The sequence below is a fragment of the Plectrocnemia conspersa genome, unplaced genomic scaffold (genome assembly GCF_051122295.1).
Source record: "Plectrocnemia conspersa isolate PC_06_02 unplaced genomic scaffold, ASM5112229v1 ptg000007l, whole genome shotgun sequence".
Classification (NCBI taxonomy): Eukaryota; Metazoa; Arthropoda; class Insecta; order Trichoptera; family Polycentropodidae; genus Plectrocnemia; species Plectrocnemia conspersa.
Window position 1 is genome coordinate 9885595 of NW_028277171.1, and position 23580 is coordinate 9909174.

At 29.7% G+C, this 23580-nt stretch overlaps 1 protein-coding gene across 11 annotated transcripts in view; it reads right to left on the reverse strand.

Moving 5' to 3' along the window:
* Mctp (multiple C2 domain and transmembrane region protein) overlaps positions 1-23580 on the reverse strand; it is a 92345-nt gene continuing 68765 nt past the window's right edge. For 3 of the 11 annotated variants that reach the window (XM_088188684.1, XM_088188693.1, XM_088188695.1), the window contains 15 exons: positions 23002-23113; positions 15953-16107; positions 12938-13132; positions 3180-3331; positions 2620-2778; positions 2364-2550; positions 2083-2291; positions 1729-1942; positions 1506-1651; positions 1293-1438; positions 1136-1215; positions 890-996; positions 710-819; positions 546-643; positions 1-476 (listed from right to left, as the gene is read on the reverse strand). In XM_088188684.1, the coding sequence (XP_088044810.1) occupies positions 399-476; positions 546-643; positions 710-819; positions 890-996; positions 1136-1215; positions 1293-1438; positions 1506-1651; positions 1729-1942; positions 2083-2291; positions 2364-2550; positions 2620-2778; positions 3180-3331; positions 12938-13132; positions 15953-16107; positions 23002-23113 (2148 nt within the window). In that variant the 3' untranslated portion in view covers positions 1-398. Of the gene's footprint in view, positions 477-545; positions 644-709; positions 820-889; positions 998-1135; positions 1216-1292; positions 1439-1505; positions 1652-1728; positions 1943-2082; positions 2292-2363; positions 2551-2619; positions 2779-3179; positions 3332-3518; positions 3655-5348; positions 6043-9969; positions 10210-12937; positions 13133-15952; positions 16108-23001; positions 23114-23580 lie in introns of those variants that run through there. The other 8 variants (XM_088188686.1, XM_088188694.1, XM_088188690.1 and 5 more) reach the window with 7 other exon arrangements.

The following is a 23580-nucleotide window of genomic DNA, read 5'->3' on the forward strand; positions in this document are numbered from 1 at the left end:
GCAAATTTTATAATATATATTTATCTAACAAACTGGGGTAAAAATGGGTACAAAACATTCTATCTAATTGTATTTTATTATAAGGAATATCTAAGATGGCTGTTAATAGTTTAAGGAAAGAGAAAGGATATGAGTTATGATAAATCTGTACAGCAACATTAAGATTAACCATATTTTTATATAAACATTAATGAGAGATTTTGTTAAATCAAAACATACACGAGTTTAGAAATGTAAGCACTGATTGGATGGTCATCATCGGATAGTCAATAGTTATATTTTTCTAATGAACATTTCAAGTTTTTCAGTTTCGACTTGACATTCTTTACATAAACCGTTGATTTGGTATTTAGTTTTGTGACGATCCGAGTTTGTAGAGAAACTCCGTCTCGATGTGGTTATGATGCTTTGTGTTTTTTTCTTGCATCTCTCCGGGCCTCAGTTGTAGGATGTGTTTTTAACTCTCTAAAGTCAAGCTGCAAAATTTTAATATGTAATAACAACATCAATTTATAAGTTACAAAAACAATATATAGATCACTCACTAATTCTTCATCATTAGGTACTCGTGATAATAGATCTAAAACTTCATTATTTGGTATAGTATGAGGTCTTAATATTTTTCTAGCAAATTTATTAATACCTAAAAACACAATCATATTAATATTATTATATAAAATAAAAGCGACGAACACAAAAAAATGCTTACCCCATAACATGAGAAGATATCGAACAGGAATCAGAAATAGAACAAGACTAGCAGCTAATAGAAGAATTACAGCCAACAAACTTAGATACGGAACAGTGAAATTGAATAAACTGTAAAGATGAACAATTTTTAGTATACATTATTAAAAATCTATAAAAAAATATATAAATATAAAAATACTTTTTGACTTCTTCTCCTAAAGATGCCATATATCCTATTGAATTTTGTACGCTTTGAGTTACTTCTTGAATAGCTTGAAGCCTTTCCTTCAGTGATTTCTTTTCTTCCTGTAATATTTCAATTTTTTATAAGTCTTGCTAATAAGTGTAACGAATTATGATAATATGGAAGGTTAGTTATGAATTAATAATGAACATATGATATTTTCCCGTCACCGTTTATTTATACTTCATAATAATAAAATACTTTATCTTGATCGGGATCATCTTCATCTTCCTCAGCTAATAGTTCTTCATCGTCAACTGGCTGATGTAAATGACTTCCACCTGAAGAATAGTTTCAATTATTATTTTACAATGTTTTAGTGTTCATATTATTAAAAATATGTTGGGTAAGAACTAACCAGTAAGCCAGGAAATTAACCAATTTCTTCCAAACAGCAATAAAAGACTGAATGGAGCCATCCAAGGCTCGAAGTAATAACAAGCTACAATCCATCCAAGTAAGGCAATGAATGATCTTAATCTGGATTCCCATTCAAAACAAGCTCTGTAAGGGAAAGTGATATTAAAGAAATATTTTTATTCATAAAATTTTAATATAAATGTATACTAACTGTAAAATTTTTCCCATTTCTATGAACCACATTATAATTGATTTCAATCTCATAACGTTTCTCAAAAATACTTGTCTTTTAAACTTCACTTCAGTTTGCATATATTTCTCTTCTTTTGGGTTTATAGCGCGTATAGAAGCTTTGATCTACAAACATATGTTTTGGAATTAGTAATATTAGGTACATGAAATATAATATAATAATTAATTAATATTTCACTTACAGGGTTCCATATAACAGTCATTTCTAGAAGGATTTGTGGACTGTTTCCCTTTGCCCTCGCTCGCATTTTCTTATCTTTCAACGCAAACCATCTTTTATCACCGTTCTTGATATTGAGCAATGGCAAAGAAAGTTTACCCAAAAACTCCACTTTATGATCGTGATCTTCGTCATATACAGTTATTTCGAGAACAGATGAGATATCTTTAACATTACTGCAACACAAAATATTATATAAAATATTTATATCATAGCATATTTAAACCTAGAACCAATATCCTTAAAATCAGGTAAGTTGTACGTTACTTCAAATAAGAGTTGGATATTGATTCTCGACGTCACAATATTATCTTACAATGTAAATATTTTCATCCAATTTGGACTTAATGTTTTGTATTCTGTATGCGTTTGTAATCTGGCGTTAACTAATTCTATGACACAAAATGGATCTGATTTTCCACCGAGATCAGCAGCGGCTAAACCCTTAGCACCAAATACTTTAACACACAACCATCCAACGCCACCAGAGCCAGCTTCATTCCATATACCTAATCGATGCCATACCTAAATTGAGTTATAGCCATAATGTAGTTCGGTAATTAGTTAATATATTGTTCATATTAAATATGAACATACAAATCTGTTCTCAATGGTTTGCCTTTCTTTGGGATTATCTTGGTAATTTGTGAGGTCCGTTATCGTTTCAGAAGACGTTGTGCCACTTATGGTAAGCAGTAAGAAAATTTGTCCGTTTCCTTCTTCCAAGTCTTTCCATATATTGTGAGTTTTTTCTCTTTCTAACATGGATAAATCTATCAAGCATCTGAAAGTATAACATTATTTATCATATTAGATTGCTAATTGTATTATTATTAGATATTGGTAAACTTACCTTCCCAAGAAATCGTCTTTTGATTGTTTATCTCTATCCCATACGGTCAATTCTAATAGTTGTTCTTGATCATCGTAAAGATGTAAGTCAAATTGCTCTAACCAACAAGGATTCAGTGATCTCCATATCACTTTACTTTTATATTTTTCACTACCTAACCTGAAATATATATGAAATATTATTTTGTTAGTGTTATATGTATAGGAAGGAAATATTCTGTAAAATATCATTCGCTGCGAATTTTTTGGATTTTAAAAATATATTTTTAATTAGCAGTACTTGCTTATTAAATCACACCCAAATATAGGTCATTTATAGCTTAATATTATTTTATAATATTCAAAATTATCAGTTTGTCAATATTATTATCAAAGTAAATAACATACTTAATTATTTCTAGAATGAAAAACCAAAAAGGCATGATAACAATATTAATGGGTCTTAGTGTTGGTAAACAAGAAAGAAACATCATTTAATAACCTCTTAAATATACCTACTATATGGTATTGAAAATTTTAAATAAAGATAGAAAAGGTTAGAAGTAGGTCGATTAAGAATACCTAAACTTGACATAAGGGTCACTGGAGCTAGTATCTTGGTCCATTGCTGTGAGACCTTTAGCTTCGACGAGCACAATTGTTACAACGGAGCTCCAAATTTGACATTTTAGCTTTTTGTTCACGTCGTACAACCGAGTGTTTCTTTGGAAATACTGCAAATATAAATGTATACTATTAATAACATTCAAAGTGAAGTACATTATTTTATTTTGTGATATGTAATGTATAATTATGATGTATCCCCATACTTCTGTTATGTTAGTTAACATATGTTGTATGAAATAGTTGGCAACGAGAATGTAAACATTAATGCATTGTTTTAGTCTAGCGATCTTTTACCCTGTGAACAATATCGCCCTTCTCTTTCAGCTTTGGAAAGTGATGGCCTATTTTCTCCAGCATCACATCACACGAGTTGAATCTCCTTCCGGATACCGGCGAATTCATGGAAGCATTTGATTCCTTTCGGCATGATCTAAGTAACAACGATTCTTAAATCTATATAACTTATTATGAATTCATGATTCATTCATCTTCTTGCTTGCTGTTTACATCACCACCTTCTGTATATTTTTCATATCATTGTTATTCAATAGTTTTTCCTCAAGATTTTTTTTATTAGTTAAATATTTATGATTAAAAATTACTTGATAGAAATTGAATAATTTATATGAACACGTAAATAAAAATGGTAATTTAATTATATTCATTACTTTAGAAATATCTGCAGTGATGTGTAGATTCATTCAGATTTTCAGATTAATATGTTTACCAATTATAAAATAAATATAATATTTAATAAAGTATACATATGTCACTATAAACTATAATATTTTTTAATTTCATGATAATATTACATATTGCACAATTAGAATACATAATTCACACTATATTAATGTTGTGATTATTGTACTTTTTTAGGGAAAGTACTATCTAATAATATAATATCCTTGATTTATGGTTTTGCAACCGCAAGAGAATAATTATATTAATATAATAACCTTGTTTTTAGATTTCCCATCGCTCAGTTCTTAGAATATTATTATTAAGTATTACTTGGAGATACTCCGAAAGGTAAAAAGAAGCGTAAAAATATCTATTTGTGACGAAAAGCATTTCCTTAACGACTACACTGTATGAATAAATGGAAACGAATGTATAATAGATAGTATGTACTAGAGTTCAATACTACCAAAATCTGGTAGGAGGAATTAATAAAAAAAACAGCAATCGTTTAATGTTATTATTTCACAGCTTAGTGTTTGTCGTTGTTGTCATGAATTTGCATTCATGTTGTTTTATAACTAATATTGAGAAAATAAGGTAAAAGAAAAATATATATGAAACCATTTCACCTATTAAAAAGTTCATAAAAGTAATGGGTTTATATCTTTTAATTCACTAAGAAACGGGGATGTATTCGACTTAATGAGAGAAATTAACGGGATCAATCGTGCTAACGCAAATAACGAAAGAATGGGCACCTAAAACCGTTGCTTTTTACACCAACATAAAAATGGATATTGTAGAATTGGATATTTCGAAGCTAAGAGATTCGAGACTGTTCTTTTATGATTTCTTTGAGGGATATCCCGAGAATTTTTTTGTTTAAGATCAGGGATATCATTTTTGCTTTTCCAGAAGAGGGCAAAAGTTGGCCAGTCGGTGGTCGTTTTTTTTAATAATTGGATTTCATTTAAAAGAAATATATATGTGCACGGCCGTAGAGGCGTATCGAGCGAAATGTTTTATAAAGTTTGTTTGTTTTTACATACAATGTAAAAACGTTGGAACGTTAAAAATAATATTATTAAATGCTTACACTACATTTTTTTGCACAAAGATATAATTTTGATATATATCATAAAATTATGCAGTGATTTTGGCTCATTCTTTTTTTCAATAGGGTCTTAATTTTTACTGTGTTACTGTCATGTGCACATACGCATTATTCATTTAAATTCATAATATATACAAATGATAAGTAGGTTGATTTCACAATCAAATATACTCTTTCTCCATTACAGAGAGCATTACACTGATTCGATTCAATCTTGTTAATCCAATATAACTCAATTGTTCAATGACATTTACATCAAAGCAGATCTGAATAAGTAATAATGGTAAACATATTAATCTGAATGCAACATTCATCCTTAACCAAAATACCTTTGACTGTAATCAGAAGCGCAAGAAGCTCCACTTTCACTAAGTCTATCGTCTTCCACAATCTTAGAATCTTCCTGTTGGATGTTCAACACCGGCACAATCAACACATCGCCGTTCTCATCTGGTTCGTCGATCTTTATGACCGGAGAAGATTCATTACCCTGCATCAGCTCATTCTCCAGTAAGTTGATTTCACTCTTAGACAGCTTCAAATTGCCACCTTCATCCTTAGCGTGTTTCACGGTAAGCAACTTTCTGATTACGTGGATTTTCTTGGTGAAGTTGGACTTTTCTTCTATTATTCGTTCCGAGCTCAGATTTTCCAGAGAGGTAGTCTTCCTCATAGCGGTCGGTTCCAGTTGACCCAGATTGTCGGAAAGTTTTGTCGATATGTCTTCCTTGCTGGCGCTCAGGTGAGATAAAAACTTATGTTCGTTCTTGCCGGTATGATGTATGACTAATTTTTCGCACTGGGTGTGTACGGTTTCTTGTATGTCGTCGTATATGTCTTCCACTTTGGCTTGGATCTTGTCTTGAAGCTTGTGAATCTTCTGTTTGACTCGCTGCATTCTACTGTCGCACTCATTCATTTTGACGGATTGTCTTTAGATTTATAATTGAAAAAACCCCACTATTTTTCTTTCACACAAAAAACTTTCAGCATTTTTTATGTCTTGCGACAATCGTCAAACAACTAAAGAAGGCAAAAAAACAACGTGATTACATTTTTTATTTAAGTATTTTTATATATATATAAATCATGATTTATACACATTAAATATTTATCTCCCACTTGAATTTAATTTAATAAAAACTATGAAACATTTATAGAGGTTCACTCATGGCTATCTAGAAAGCTAAAACAATAAAGGTTTGGCCAAATAAAACATGAGTGAAATCATCATGTAGGAACAAAAGTCAGTCACGCATTCTTTCAAAAACTATCAATTGCCACAATATAAAAACTCTCCATTTATAGGTAAGCTTTGGGACATTTGACCAGAAACAATACACACGACCTTGCATCGAGCAGTATTGTTGTACGTATAATTTTCAGCATCGGATGGTCGTCCACAAATGCCCACCTGGAAGTTCAGCTTTTACAAAGGAATGTACTGCTCCTAAATTGGCATTCATAATATATCACGTGACACAACTTTTAGAAAAAAGTATAATATCCAGAAATTGCAACAACCATTGGTTAGCGCATTCACCTCATCTTTTTGTAAATATATTTAAAAAAGTGAGTTATTGTCTGAAAGACTCGATCTCTTCTTGATATGAGAAATGCGAGCGACAAAGTCAAGTAATTTGCACATAGTTTTGTAAAACGTCAACGAAAGAGCTCTCTTTTGTAAAGATTAAAACGGAGGTAATACATAATATATTATTAATTATTCATAAATAAAAAAATCCATGTAAATTATACAAATTGAAAATAATGAAAATGCAAAAAGTTATTTACTTTTTAAAAAGTATAGTAACTTTTGACTTATTCTTTATAAAATATATTGCATATTTAATATAAGTAAATGGTTTATTGTGAAGAAAACAATCAGATAAAAATAACTTAAAGCAAAATTTGTAGCTCCAAGAATTATGTTTCACTTAATTCAAGAAGAACCAAACGAAGTTATATTTCAAAATATTTTTAACTTTTGATTAACAGCCAAGTCACACAGTCGTGAATTTAATTCTTTAAATTTACTCGGTAATTCACGGACCAAGATTAAGTACCACTGCTCTAATATACATATGCGAGAAGTTATACCATACATTTTGTTATTTTGTAATTATTATTTAAAATACTGATATTAAATTAATTTAATAAATTTTCGATATTATATTATACGTACGTAGGTTGTTATTAATTATACTTTATTATTTAAATACTTCATGTATAATTGAATAAATAAAATTAGTAAAAAAATGCTTATTACAAAGTATGAGAATAAAAAAAAATACTTTGTATCATTGCATCATTTGTTAAGCAAACATTTCACATAGTTAAGATAGTTAAGATAACTAGAACGCGAATTGTGTAGATATGAAATGTTGTTTCATTTTAAACTACGTTGTATTGAATAATTATTGTTTCTCTTTTATATCCATCGAAATGTTTATAAACAACTAAGCACACTCTAATTTAATACCTAGCAAAGAGACGTTGATTTTTTTATCTTTCTATTTAAAGTTGTTATTGGCACTGAGCCCGAGTTACGCGCATACCGAAAATCCATTACAAAACGGCAATTTATTTCAATCGATACGCCGTTGTGGATAAATAATTAAAAATATAATTATTAATAAGTAGATAATGCAATTTTAATTGATTTAAACATATTTTGTTCAAAATAAAAAGTAATCAAGAAGAATACAAATTATTATGTCATCAAAAAAGTCACGCAAACTTTTAACGTCTATCATTGTTGCAATAATGTATAAATGACAAACAGAATTTTGACGTCATGAGTAATTAAAAAATAGTTAACTAAAAATAAAAATACAAAGTTCATGTACATATAAAGGTATGATAGATTCGTTTATGTACTTGACGCGATGGAAATCCCTCTCGAACTTGACGTCACGCGCGAGTTGTTTGGCCTTGTATAAAAGAATGATTTGCTTTATACCGATGCAGAAAAAAACATTATAATCTTAATAATGTATTTTTAATCAGTTAATGGTAAATAATATATTAATGTGCCAGTTAATTATATTAAAAAAATATTGACAACTTATGTCAACAATTTATTTCAGGAAATTCAGGTAATACACGCGATGATTCCGTCGTTGATTGAAAGTGAAAATGCTCTCATCGTAGCACGTAGCACGAACCACATGATATAACATTAATCATTATAAAACATGTTATATGAGCCGTTCGATGCATTTGCTTTGTTTATATAAACGGAAAAAATATTTATAAACCGATCTCGATTACTCGATGAATGGAAAGAAAACAAATATGATCAATCAATCATGATTTTTTTACCGTATATTAGCACAATTTAAACATAATACCTCTTGAAGAATATCGCAAAAGTCGTCAAAATTTGACGCAAGTATTATAATTTTTTGGCATAGGATCAAACATCAGAAGCGGAAAAATGTAATCTCAGAAGATCCATTGTCGAGTAGAAAGCAAACAATGTTATTTTCGTGATTATTTTTGCAACCAGGAAATACGCTATCTCTATCAAATGTATATAAAATGAATGTTCCATATACTAAGGATAATAAAAAAGTAAAGGTTGAAATTGCAGATTTTTAGCATTATATTTTGAGATTCACTAACAATACATTTAGGATACGCTTCTATTTAATTATTATCAAGCCTTATAACGAGTTTTTTTATTCTAGCGGCATAAAAGTCTCGCGATTGTTGCATAAAGAATGGTTAATTTAGTTAAACGACTATAAAATGAGTTCATCTGTGACAATGAATAGCTCTCTACTTATGTTCATTAAGTTATTGCCACAAACAGAAATAAAATAGCGATTCATTTTAGCAGTAGATTATCCATTCGCCATAAAAAGCGAAGCATTAAATGAATTTTGCACTCGTTTGGCGGTAACAAAACGTTGCTGCAACTGAAGTTTGGTAAGCTCTAATTAGCCATGCAGACCCTAGTGGAAACTGCAGTGTTGTCAACTGTATCGTATTTTGAATCAGTAGTGTAGTGGAGTGGAAATGCGTAATGTAGTTCAGGACGGCATACAACCCTAAATTGTTTTGTGAGAACTACGACCACCGAACAAGGAGCATATAAATAAAAAACATCTCTATAATTAAAAGTTATACGACAGAATTATCATATTATATTTTCGGTGTTAAACTTAACTAACAATATTATTGTCGTGTTGTTGCAAAACAATAATAATCTACCAAAAGTTTAAACTAAGTTTTAGCAGAATACCATCGTTTCAGTATTCAAAAATCACATTAAATTAAAAACATTTGTAAAACCGTCTAGTTAATAAAATATCGCAAAAACGAAGAAATGTGACATACACATCAAAAATTTCGACTGTGGTCTGTGATCGACGCGTAGCTCAGTTATTTACGTTTAAAATCACAGCAATCAGAACACACCTCCGGAGCTAAATGTAAATGAAACGCACGAAAAGTTCTAAAATAGTATCGAACGAATAATAACCGCGCTGAACTTCGAAACTTTTAAATGTCAACTATATGTGAGTTTGAAAAGCATCGGTATGTTGATTATTAACACAATGGATTAAGTAAATAAAATAAAATTTATTATGGTTCTACTATAATATAGGTATAGAACAAAATCGATATGAAGGTTATTCAACGGCGAACGCAAAAATGGGCCATTTTCAATTATTCAATGACACTAGTCTAGCAGCCTTGACATGCTAAATTTAGGCAAATATAAAAATAGTAATAATAAAAAATATTTAGGTAAAAGAGGGGGGGAAATGATACATTAAATACCATACGTTGGAAAATATTCATAAAAGTTTTTAGTACTATTACAATGATTGTTAAATTTATGTTTTAAATTATAAATTAATTTATTTCATTTTTATAAATTAAATTAAAAATATTTAAAAAAAATTGGCGTTAATTGAAAATCGTTCCCAGACAACGCACTTTACACAACAAACCCGCTTCGATTGTCATCGACGAGCTTACATGACCTTTAAATTAATATTTATTGTCAAATTTTACATTAGTTTTACAATTTCGAAAATGGGTCATGGCCGAAACGTCATCGCCCTTCGGCCGCGCTGCGCTTCCGTTAAAAATTTAAAAACACTCGAACCGGTTTGCCGAAACGGTAACCTCACGGGCCATAACACGACACGACTCGTCGGCGACCGAGACGCTACTGACGGAACTCTTTGAAACGTCAAACGTCGCACTCGGCTGACTTTGATGACTCAGATATTCAACACGAAAGATTATCTTTGTCTAGATCTCGATCTCTGTGTTGTCAAATACAACCTGATTTTGTTTTAGATTGCGGAAACTTGTGTTACTAGAATTTAGTAAAAATGGGTGACCTTGAACGACGTCTCGTTTTTTCAAAAAGGTTATTAAAACTCACATGCAATGGTTATTAGAGTAATAAGAGTGTTTATATAGATGTGCAATTGTGTAGCATTGAATAAATCATTTAATTGAGGGTTGCCAGATTATCTCATTCAAATAGAGATAATATTATGTCTTTTTTTATTTAAATATTTATTAAACGCTATTTAAGTTTTCCAACTTAATATTTATACATTTATGTTTTAAAATCTCTCATTAAAAAAATATCTTGTGATATTTCACTTTTGGCAACCCTAGTTGGGTATGTAATAGAAAACGCAAATATATGATTCATTATTATATGTATATAATTAAATTTCATGGAAAATATCTTAAAATTCTCACCTCAACAAAAAACCTTCACCACAACGGCACTTCATATTAAACGCATAATTTTAGTATACTTTAACGTTATTTTTATTGGAAATTTTTAATGATTCGCTTGGGAATTTTTCGGGAAAAATTACATTTAAGCTGAATGGAAAAATTTACATTTATAATGACTCATTCTATTGTGGGTTTTATCAACTTTTGTTGTCTTAACAAAACTATTGAATTTCTCGCTATGCTGCTCAATTTACAAAAGCGAAGAAAACGTAATTTTAAATTACGTTTTGTTATGATACGACTAAAACATGCTTAAATAGTTGAAATTAGAAAAACGTGTTATCAATTAAATATAAGCCTAATGGTAATAATACACATTCTAGAAAATATTTGATATTTTTAATTATAACGTTGGTATAATAATGCATCACAAATTTAATTTATTATAGCTAATTTTTGTACTAAATAACACAATTGCTTCAAATAAAATGACATAATACTATAAGAAGTTAAATTAGCTTTCATTATAAAAATTATGTTGTGGGGGTCATTTCTCCCAGTGAAGAAAATAGTAGAATGCAGCTAGGGTGAAAAATTCTTATTACAGAAGATAAGGTATAAATGCTTTTTGGAAAGGCAATCGCGCGTTTTTTAGCTATTTTTTTTTATTGCTATTAACAAAAAAAGTTTTGAAACAAATTGTATACTTATACAAAAAGAATTGATTGGTATTGATTATTCAGTTGTTTCTTAAGTGACTTTCTATTATGTTATTGTTATACGAAAAAATGTATTTTCCTATTACGTTCACCATCATTTTCGTCCCTTCAGTCATTAAAAGTATTATGAAATAGGTCTTTATGACGATCCTCATTCGAAACTTGATTTTGTTTTTCGTGAAACATAAATATTTTAGTGGTGATCACTTGTTCTGTATCAAACGAAAATGAAATAAAAACCGTCTCCAGGAGAGGTGAGATAATATGTGACTCATCGATGAACATTTTGATGTTATTAGAAGTTGTTCTTTGAATATTCAGACATAATGGATTAGAGCCACGGTGTAGATGAGAACAAACGTAACACGAAAACCACAGAGAGCCGTCTTTAAGCATGCTACTAAGGGGCTTTGTCCTTAGTCGGTCGGGCGCACCACAAGCATCTCCAGAGAGGTACCTCCATTTTTCGACTAGGTTCCCACAGAGGGCTTGCACGCATACGGAGCCTCTGTCACGATGTTTTATAGAAGATCAAAGATTCTGGAGCGCCCCCAGTGGCTCCATTAATTAAAGCTAAACATGCATCTCCTTCGGCGTCACACAGAAGATCCCGAAATATTATATATACCACTACCATAAGAATCGTGACTTATCAGAGGTTGATTGACTTTTATGACTCAAATGATACATTCTGTTATTAACCAGAGTATAATATATGTTTATTTTTAGTATGTGTTTTTTTTATATAATTTAATAATGAAGTTGTAAATTATTTTTAAAGATAAATGGAGAAGAATTTTTAAAATAAAATGTTTTAGATTTTTGGCCTAAGAACGATATATCATGTTGGATGACTACAGCGCCACAAGCGGAAGCAAAATGTAATCAATATCGTATTTTCCGCCATTTTGAACTGAACGAATTGAAAATCGGTCATGCTCGACTTAGTCTTAATAAATAAAATCAAATACCATAAATAACAACTGTAAATTTAAATATATTTTAATACGATTACATTTAATAAAATTATAATTGAATATCATTTTTGCAAAAATAAAAGTAAAAAAACATGCGTTTTTGTTCGCTCTTCTTTCATAAATATAATTACTCGTAAAAACTAATCATGAAAACATATTATGTTTTTAATTTTATTAAAACAATTTGCTAATTTTGTTTCACAAAATGAGCAAAGATTGACTAAACCAAATACGTGTTTTTGTACATACAGTTTTTTTTATGTATCAAAGGCCAATTTGTTTTTCCACAGATGAAAGTTTTCATTGTGGGTTTTTACGAATGCCAAATTACATCACACGCTTTGAGCCCACACAGTTGTATAAAAATGTGATTCATTTCAAACAGAAACGTTCACCATTGAATTATATGTAGAGGATTAAAGTGGATTGTGTTTGTATGATATGTGTATTATTAACATATATTATATATATGTCGTTTTAATTATTTTAATTTATTAAACTCACTTGTTCTTTGTCTTCTTGAGATCTGGGCCATAGGGTAGCGTTTAAGACGACTTCTCCCATGTCGATCGTTCCGGACTTGTTGGTGTCTTGCAGACATAGCACTAAATCTTGGGATCTTCCAAGCTCCAAAGCCGTAAGGTCTAAGTAGCAAGAACCCATGAAGTCGTCTTGCAGGCCCCAGTCGTAGTCGAAAACCTTTATACATAAAATTTAAAAGTGAAAAAAATTTAAAATTTAAAAGTGAAAGAAATTATGATATTTTTCATATAAGAATGTGTACTTATTGGTAATGCAATGTTTTTTTATAAATATAATAAAATAATTTAACTGTACAAACATAATTATTAAAATTAATTATAATTATCATTACTATGATTATTAGTGGAACTCACATATAAATAAGTATTAAATCAAAATTCATTTTGATATACGATTATATTATATATGTATGTACATACACTTACGTTTTATTTCCTAAAGGTCGCGTCACTTATAATTATCACATACAAATATTAGATAAGTATATAAATAGTAAACCTATGTATATCTTTAAAGATTAATATAGAACATAAATGTGAATTTATACAATATCATAATATATTATAAAAAATAAAAATATTTATTAAAATTTACATTTATTATTATATTAGCGGTGAATTTATCGTGTACAGAAATTATATTCAGATAGTAAAGATGCAAAATATTAATAACTGTAAGTATTTTATTTGTGTATTGCTCATTTATTTAATTAGAATACCTCTTTAATTATTTAAAAAAAATGATCACTATGAAACTCAGTGCACGGAAGATAGTATATTGATTCATCATAGAGGACTCGAGTCTGTTTTTTTCAGAACCCAACGCGCGCAAAATTTTACAGTAATCATTAATAGCTTAATCTTTCGCAAACCGTTACATACACAATTAAGGAAACTTCTACTTTTTTCTGATTTACATTTATATCACTATTTCACTTGTTTATGATTTTATTGCCATAAACAAAAAATAATGGGCGTTGCATTTCAGCAATAGTTTTTTACCACTCGCACAGAATCATATCATTGAATTAAACTTTAAGAACAACACTGTTGTGAGTAAGGTTTGGAAAAATCTGTTACGTCACACGGCTTTTATCGTAAACGGAAGTTTTGCCAACTGTGTATTTTTATTTTTTGAATAATCTCATAACCACATTTCAAACATATTTATCAATTTAATTTATTTCTTTTGAATGTATACGTGATGGTTATTTCGAATTAGTATTAAGTTATTAAGAATTAGTATTAAGCATTACTTCTGTTAAGAAATATCTGACCATATTTAGCCTGAAAGCAGCCGTTTCATACTTCGCGTTTATTAATTCGCATTTTGCGCTCATAATCTTGAGCTTCGCAATTAAAGACCTTATCTGAAGAACAACCATTGTTACAAAAATATCTTTTGATTGGAAAGTAAAAACTTATTTCCTTTTTGATTGCAAAGAAATATTTTATTTAATACATTATAAATATAAGCATTAAATATTAAAACATAATATTTTTTTATTGGAAATAAAATAATTTTTCCGATAAAGAAATGCTAAAATTGTTTGAAATTATATCTTAACTTTTTATATAATAGTTTAGTTAACAATGGTTTAACCTAAAAAAACATTACTTAAATATCATTTCCAACATTTTTTTGCGGAAATAAACCCAAATGATTAATATGAGAATTACCTTTCACCCTTATTGTTCTAATAAACTCTCGTTTACTTTTATTTAAAATGCGATTTTTTGTTTATTAGTTATATTCATTTTAGAGCTATCCATTATAAAATATAAGGCATTAAAAATAACAGTAAAATCACTCAAATGATGATCTGCAACTGGTGTATTTTTCAAATTTAAAATGCAATTGGTCAGATTATTTAACATGTTGCACATTTTTTGAGTAATGTAATAAATTAGTTTCCCCTAAATATTTAAAAAATTTAATTTTTGATTTTTTATAAAAAACATAATATGCACGCTCAGACTATATATGTTCTGTGTATGTACGTGTAGCTCTTGCTCTTGTGTTTTTGCGGCGTTTTTGTAATATAAGCTGCTCTATCCTTATGTGTAAAAAAGGTCGCTAAAAGGGAACAATTTCTATAATTATACATACATATATCGTCACATTTTTTTTCTTAATTCCACTCTTATGTCTGTGAGCAAATCGCATTCAACAAAACAAGGAATATTAATTTTTTTATACGAAATATGAGAAAAACTTTTCAATTGATTATTTAATGGACATTGCCTCTTTTTCATATAACATCTGCAACTCTAACTTTGTGCTTTCCAAAACCGTACTTTTTTGCTAGCGTAGCTTAAAAATATTTATTAAAGTAATTCATTTTTATTTATTTAAATCTTATTAGTAAAAGTTTTGAGAAAAGAAAATTATTTATTAGATAAGCGTGATAAGCAAGAAACAGATAAAAATCATTGTTTTTCGTACATTTTGTATGGTCAGTTCATATTTATTTTTTCATTAACGATTAGTAACTATAAAAAAAACAGGTAAACTCTGATTGTGGCAATTAACCCTTCATAGGGGAAATACCTATTTTTTTTTAAATTTGCACCAATACATTTCATTGACCTATTTTTTATTTATTTATTGTAAATATTCCGTTGAAAAACAAAAGGCAGTAGGACCATTCATTACAACGGGGTAAATACTATCAACACCTACAAGTTGTAGTGAGACACCACAGTGTCTGTAAGTTAGTGACAATTATTTTATTAATTATAAACTATTATTACAGCTTTCAATTGATAGATGGTATAAGTATATTTGTGTAATAAATGTAAAATAATTGTTAGAAAGTTAGGCATTGAACTAGTTGGATAATGTGTACAAAAGAGACTTAACTTTAATACAATTTTAATAAAAGGTGACCTTGACGTTGTACTGTATCATTTCATATAATATTTTGATTAAAAGGTATGATTTAGTGATATACAACAAATAAAAATACAATCTCACCTTAATATGGACGGGCTGAAAGGGATCTTCTATAGGCACTGTGAACACTTCGTCCCACACCGGGTTCAAGTCTCGATATATGGTCCTGGACTTGTGCAGCAGACGACCTCCAACTTTGAATTTGACGTAGGGATCACTGGTGCCTGCCAACATTCCTAACATTGCAACATACATTGCAACGTAGCGCACACAATAAGGCAATTAATAGAAAAATGTCTTATGGATGCTTTGATATCTCGTTCTTTTAATTGATATTTATTTAAATCGACCATTACAAAGTGAAACTAGATAAGTGAAAGATTATAGCAAATCATAAGAAGATCAGCGTTAATTTATAGAACAATTAAATATATTTATTAGGAACTACACGAGAACAAATTGACATGATAATTGCAAAAGCACACATTTATTTACTAGAATATTATACATATTATGGATTTATTTGGGTGTGGTTATTGTGTGATAGTTGTGTCATATTCATGCAATGAAATAAGTTTACAGGTAGATAAACATAGGTGTGACTGAAATGCTAATTATACTAATTGAAAGGTGTATTTATATTGTAGGTGAGTGAGCAACGTTTTAATAAAATATATTTCTGTGTATTATATTATGTATAACAATGCGAAAGCTTTAAATTAAATATAAATTAAGCGAAACCACGTGATACATACATAGTTATTGTTTGATACAACAGTGTTTCTCAATCTACATTTTTTATAGAATAAATTTAAGGAGCTTTTTAGTTTAATTACGAAGAAAACACATACAAAATACCGTATTGAATTTATTGCTTTATCCTTTTTAATGCAATTATTAATTAATTAGTTATAAAATATCGTGTAATCGAATTTCTCTTTTATGTTGTATTAAAATAATGAAAAACACTGTTATAGTAATAAGTATAGACACACAATAGAAGGAAAATTGAAAGAAGAGATTCAATAGGATCGATATTATAGGTTAATAGATTTTAGAAATAGAAATTAGGTCGATATTGAATATTCTATATTATTTGATTTATTTATTCTTGCATAGCTCTTGGCTATTTCTCGTTCTCTCCTTTTCAAGATGTATTTATTTAATACCGTGAATAGACATTATTCTATTTTTAGAAACGTTCCTTAGGGCTGCTTTATTTGTAATGTACTATATTATTTCACCGTTATTTTATAAGCGCCAAAATGATTATAATATATAATAAGCAAAGTATTTGTCAAATACGTGAAACAGGTTCATAGCGATCCACTAGTCTGTATGTAAATAAAATAGAACAACATACATGTTTATTTCTATTAGACTTATAAATTCAGTAGGGATTTATATATTTCCCTATATAAATACGACGCGTGAGTTTAACATATTAATCTGTCAAACTCAATTTTGACAACTGTGGCCATAACATATTAAAAATCGATCCATATTTACCACACGCTGATCTTGAAAATATTATTAAAATTTGCTGAACCATAAAATAATATATAATGGCATATTAAACATTATACAAATTATTCATATGAATACTTATTAATTATTAATGTGATATCAAAAACCAATTTGGGACATGATACTTTTATGCTATTGGTCATTAAATATTTTTCTGATGTATTTTATTATAATTTCATGTTAAGTCATACATATATTGCATATAAAACTATTTTTTTTTAAAAATAAGATGCCTGATTCACGCAGCCAGTAGATATTTTGCCTATTTTATATAATAGGCCATTTCGCTAATTTAGTGCATTGATTGGTTAGTTAAACTTCCATAATTATTTATCTTACATATATTTTAATATATGCGACTACTGAAACTTACAGCGTTATTACTCACCGCAACTGAAAATCTATGTTGAAAATGGAAAATCAATACTGTTAATTAAATAACATGTTATTCCACTACCACTTTAAAGAGACAAACATGGGAGTCCGACGTAAGGTGAACGACGCCTAATCCTCAAAAAATATTTTGTGTACCTATCACACGCTCAGCGACGAAAAACTACGAAAGAAAACTTTTGATTAATTTTCCAAACTTATGTCGTAAAAAAGTTTTACTGCTTGCGAGCGAAGGCATACTAACGATTTCGCTTCAATTAGTATTAAAAACGACTGAATACCATAATACCACCGAAAGTCATAATATTTTAGTCCATTTTTAACTAATTGTGATATTTCTAAAAGAGTTAAATTCAACTTGAATAATCAAATACTTATTTTCGAATTAGTATCGGATAATTTATGTATACAAAAATATGTTTTATGTATATATGTACATATGTATAACATCTACATAAATTGGATCACCTTCTATACACCTATTAAAGACATATATCATATCGTAAATGAGAAGAATGTCCTAGCCTATTAGAGCAGTAATAAAGACAGTTTGATATACGGCACGATTGATAATATGAGGTGCAAGTTAAAAGTTCTTGGAATTAAAAAAATAAAAAATACTTTGCCTAAATCCTAATTTTCCTCGTCCATGACGTGTGGGTGTTAATGTTAGAGTAAAAAAGTAATAAACTGCACCAATTGGAGGTCTCGACAGAAAATTTACATATTCCTTAATATTCCATTGATTTAACTAATAAATAAGTATATTTTGCCATAAAAATAAGCTAGCTCCATGTAAAATTATAAACTAATAACGACTGTATCATTAGTTATTTTATACAAATAGAAGTTTTGCAGAGACAATTAGAAAAAACGCTAATGGTACGAGGATCAAGGAAAACATTAAACGTGCAATAAAAAAAAATATATTAATTAGTAGCTCGGTTATAGTTTTACAGTGAAGATCAGGCATACAGGTACAGCAGTTGTTAAAATAGCAACTTGCAAGCAGAGCGTGATAAGTTAAACTAATTGATATTAACCATCGAATAGCGGTACGCGACAATTGGGCGACGGACAAATGGGCGATTCTGGTCAATTGGGCGACGGTCAATTGGGCGATGGTTATTTGGGCGACGGTCATATGGGCGACAGAAATTAAAAAAAACTTGCACGCTTTGCTTTATTGTGAATATTAATAAAATATACATTAAAACGAAAATGTATATTAAATGAAAAACAGTTTTATTTGCAAATTATTAACTCATATTATAATTATATGCAATAACCACGTAAATATTCTATGATATTTTTCTATTGTACCTCAAAACTTTTATAAAAATTCTTTGGTCTATTCTTTTCATAAATATATCCATTACAAAAATATTTTTCCTTGTCTTTTTGACTTAATATGTCTGAATTATCCATTTATGAAGAATATTAACTGTGGTAACTCAAATTAGTCGCTCTCAACAATGATCTATAAAAAAAATTATCTATAAATAACACATAAAATATAACCCACATGTGAATATAAAGAAACATACTTATTTTCTTGCTGTACTGAATTTTTTACCAAAAACACAATGACACTGTGACAAAGTGTTTTAAAACCACGACAAAAATAATTTTCAAAGACGCAACGAAACTTTTTGCGAATGTTTTCAGTAAAAATTCAAAAGTATACTGAGCGCTAGTTATTGGTTTTTATATTTATATATAGCTACCCTATCTAATTTTAAATAGATAATTGTAAAATATGCGATTTTTGTGAATTCCCAAAGCTTATTCTCTCACTAATTTCCAAGGCGCAAAACATAAAAAAAATTCGCGGAAAGGGCAAAATCCACGATAAACATTTATCAGCGCTAGTTCTAGGTTATTATATTTATATATAACCACCCTATCCAGTTTAAAATAGATAACGGTAAAATATGCGATTTTTGGAAATTACAAAAGATTGTTCTCACAGTAATTTACAAGTCTCAAAACATAAAAAATCGCGTAAAGGGCAAAATCCACGATAAACACTTATCAGCGCTAGTTCTGTGTTATTATATTTATATATAACTATCCTATCTAATTTAAAATAGATAACTGTAAAATATGCGATTTTCGGAAATTCCAAAAGTTTGTTCTCACAGTAGTTTCCAAGGCTCAAAACATAAAAAAAATTCGCGTAAGGGCCCACTAAGAACATTTATCAGGTAGGTATTTATAATAAAATTACCGACTTAAGCCGTGTGCTTTAAGTGTTTTATGATATCGGGTAACTCTCTCAAATTCTTGAATAAAAAAATCAAACTGTTTAAGTGATATTTTATGATTAAATAAGCACAAATAGGTAGGTATATTATATTTTGTTTAGACCGAATAATGTTTTCATCTTTTAATTCTATTCTAAAAAATATTACTTATATTTTCGTATGTACGTATATGTATATATATATTTTAATATGTATTAAATTATGTAAATTATTTAATTAATTATAAGATCATGATTTGCAACACATTTATTTGTAATGCATTATTATTGTATCGCCCAAAAGACCGTCGCCCAAAAGACCATCGCCCATTTGTCCGTCGCCCATTTTGAATCGCCCATTTGACCGTCGCCCAATCGCCGTCGCCCAATTGACCGTGTCCCATCGAATAGTGATGCCTAAGTGGGCTAGAAAGTTCTGCAACTGTGTGTCTTATATGGTTTACTTTTCTATTATATTTATAATTTGAACGAATGAGCCTTAGTCTCGTTCAAGATTATCTTCCACCTCGTTCTATCAGTCCCTGATTCTAAGTGGTTAGAGATCCTTTACTATTCCATTTAACCGATCGTGGTCTGAACTATCTGAACTTCTCTTACCCTCAGGCTTATAAAAAAAGGTCTGTCGCTTTGCAGGTTTTGAGCCGTTCATGAGGAACAGTCCGGCTCTCCGGATACGTTGAATTTTAATATACTTGATGACGTCGGGCTCATGATACGACTCGTACTGTATTTGCAATTAAGATTCATATGTATATATATATATACGTTTTTGTTCTTCTAGATATAAAGGTGCTTTTAAAGTGTCAATGCATACCAAAAGACCTGTTGGTTAAAATTACATTAATAATGAATTCCACTTTTATTACTGACATCTACATTGTTTTATTTGTATATTAATGCAGTTACAATGATTCTGAAACGCGATATTACTTCTGGAACACCTCCACAGCTGAAAATTTTCAGCGGCCTATGTTGGCAAAATCATATTGTAATTGCACCGACTTTATGTATCGTTTCGGTATGACTTTAAAGAGTATGGGCGAAAGATAACAAACAAAAAGCCAAAGCTTTTGCTAACTATCTTGAGGAAGTCTTTAAGCATAATGAAATTTAAATATAGGACAACGATACAGAGAACAAGAAATTGAAGAAATAAAATATATAACACTAACAGAAGTAGCTATAGAAATAATAACTTATATATTTAATTAACGTAGAGTTTATTAAACGAAGTAAAATCGTAAAGATTTATAGCATAGCTACCAATAATATCTTGAGTATTCAAAAAAATCCTGTTGAAAAGAATGAAACCCATAATTGAGAAATAAAATACACTTCCTGACCATCAGCTTGGGTTCAGAAATTTACATTCTACAATCAATCAGGTGCATTGCATCACTGATTTAGTAGAAAAAGCACTAGAAAAAAATATATTTGTTTGGCTATGTTCTTAGATATTGTTCAAGCTTTTGATAAAGTATGGCACACATGCTTAATTCAAAAACTAAACAGTATACTACCGAAGCAATATGTAGAGTTACTTGAATCATACATGTCTAACAGATAATTTAGAATTAAACAAAACAAATATTCTGAATTAAAAGAAACAAGAGCTGGAGTCCCGCAAGGAAGTATCCTAGGGTCGATATTATTTTTTTGTACACGTATGATTTGCCACAAAGAGAGAATGTCACAATTGAGGATGATACACAAATCCTGGCGAAGGTAAAAGAAATAGCGAATACTAGTACAGGTGCATATCACCAATAAAAAATATAACTAATCGATTGAAAATTTTCATAAACGACAGCACCATCCCATTTGAAAACACAGCTAAATACCTTGGCATAACATTGAACACCAAACTGAGATGGAAAGAACACATAAAAAATAAAAAATAAGAATTTTAAATAAAACAGAGAAAGCTATATTGGCTTATGGAACGAAACTCCAAACTATTAATATACAACAAAATAAAGATATACAGGCAAATACTGAAACCAGTTTGGTGTACGGTGGCGAGAGCACTTTTTTAGTGATCACTAATTAAGTGGACAGATGGTTACGGGTGGCAATGAGACACAGCTTGGCCGCTTTAAGTTTATAGATATATTGTTGTTATTAAGTAGACGTTATATGGATGAGGCCCCGCTGGCCACCGTACTACCGTCGTTATCGCCAAACGAATATTTTCTCTCACTGCTGCTACGCCAGCGTTGCCAGTGTGACTTGTGGCCAACCAAATAAATCGGCACCCACACGTTGTTTTTAAAGAGGTATTTATGCCCTTTTTAAGTACTAGAAAACTTATATTCACCGTGAAAGTCTCGTATTTGTTTTATTGTTTAATAAATTAAATATTCAAGGTTCCTATTTGACTCACCTCGTACAATAAAATCAGCATATACTTTATATGTCAATTGAGTTTTCTTATCATTATGGCAAAACTGTTTTTATGCAGTGTAATCAAAAAGGTAATATAAAGATAATTTTCGAGGTTATTGTTATTATTACTTTTAACCATAAATTTCGGCCACTTAATGTGAAAATACCTGATCCAATCATCTAATGTGTAGTTTATTGTAATTTATAGTCAGATATAGCAATACATACGTGAAAAACAATTTTCAACATACAAGCAACCTCTACAATGTCACTTGGACGGTTAATTAACTTGTTAGAGTACGCCTTGTAGCACTATCGTGCATCAAAGTATAAAACCGGGTCATGTTTGCTCTGTTAACCTCCATAATCCTACATAGTTGAGGCTATTGTTTTGTGCTATACGCGTGCTGTCGGTCGTTAAAAAGGTTGCGCACTACTGGCTCGTGTGTGGCGCGGTTACGAATATCATGGGGGTGCGTTTGGTGTGTTTTCGGTGTTTTTTGTGTGTCAGCTGTTGCTATGAAAGTGGTCATGGAGCCATCGGCGGTCAGCCACTGACCGTTCTTGTCCATGGCCACCAGATTTTGGCCTCTCTTCAGATGGATGCGCAGTTGGAAGAAAGAATATTGCCTGAGTTGCTGTTCCCGCTTCTGGACCATGTCGTCCATGATCTGCAACAATTAAGATGAGAAAATGGATCAATTCAAAGCGATTAACAATGTTATTTTTTGAAATTACATGTACAGATTGGACAAAAATACAAACGGTTAAAACAGATATTAGAATAAAATAATTTAGTTGTGGCAACCATTATAAATTGTCAAATTATAATTATTCACAATATACACACATATACAATTATGCAAAGCTATGCGCATATTCTTTTCGCATGCATTTAAGTAGCGGGGAAATAATGGAGAAAAAAAATGCTTTTTAAATCATACGAAGCAAATTGTCAATAATACCCTTAAGTAAGTAAATGGAAATGATTTTATTATTTTTTTTCTAAACTACAAGTCATTAAAAATAGAGTTTTAAAATAATATATGATACACAATTTTATATTGAAAATATTATAAAAATAATTCGCGAAACCACACTAACCCATTAATCAATTGTATCGGTGATTAAGATAAAA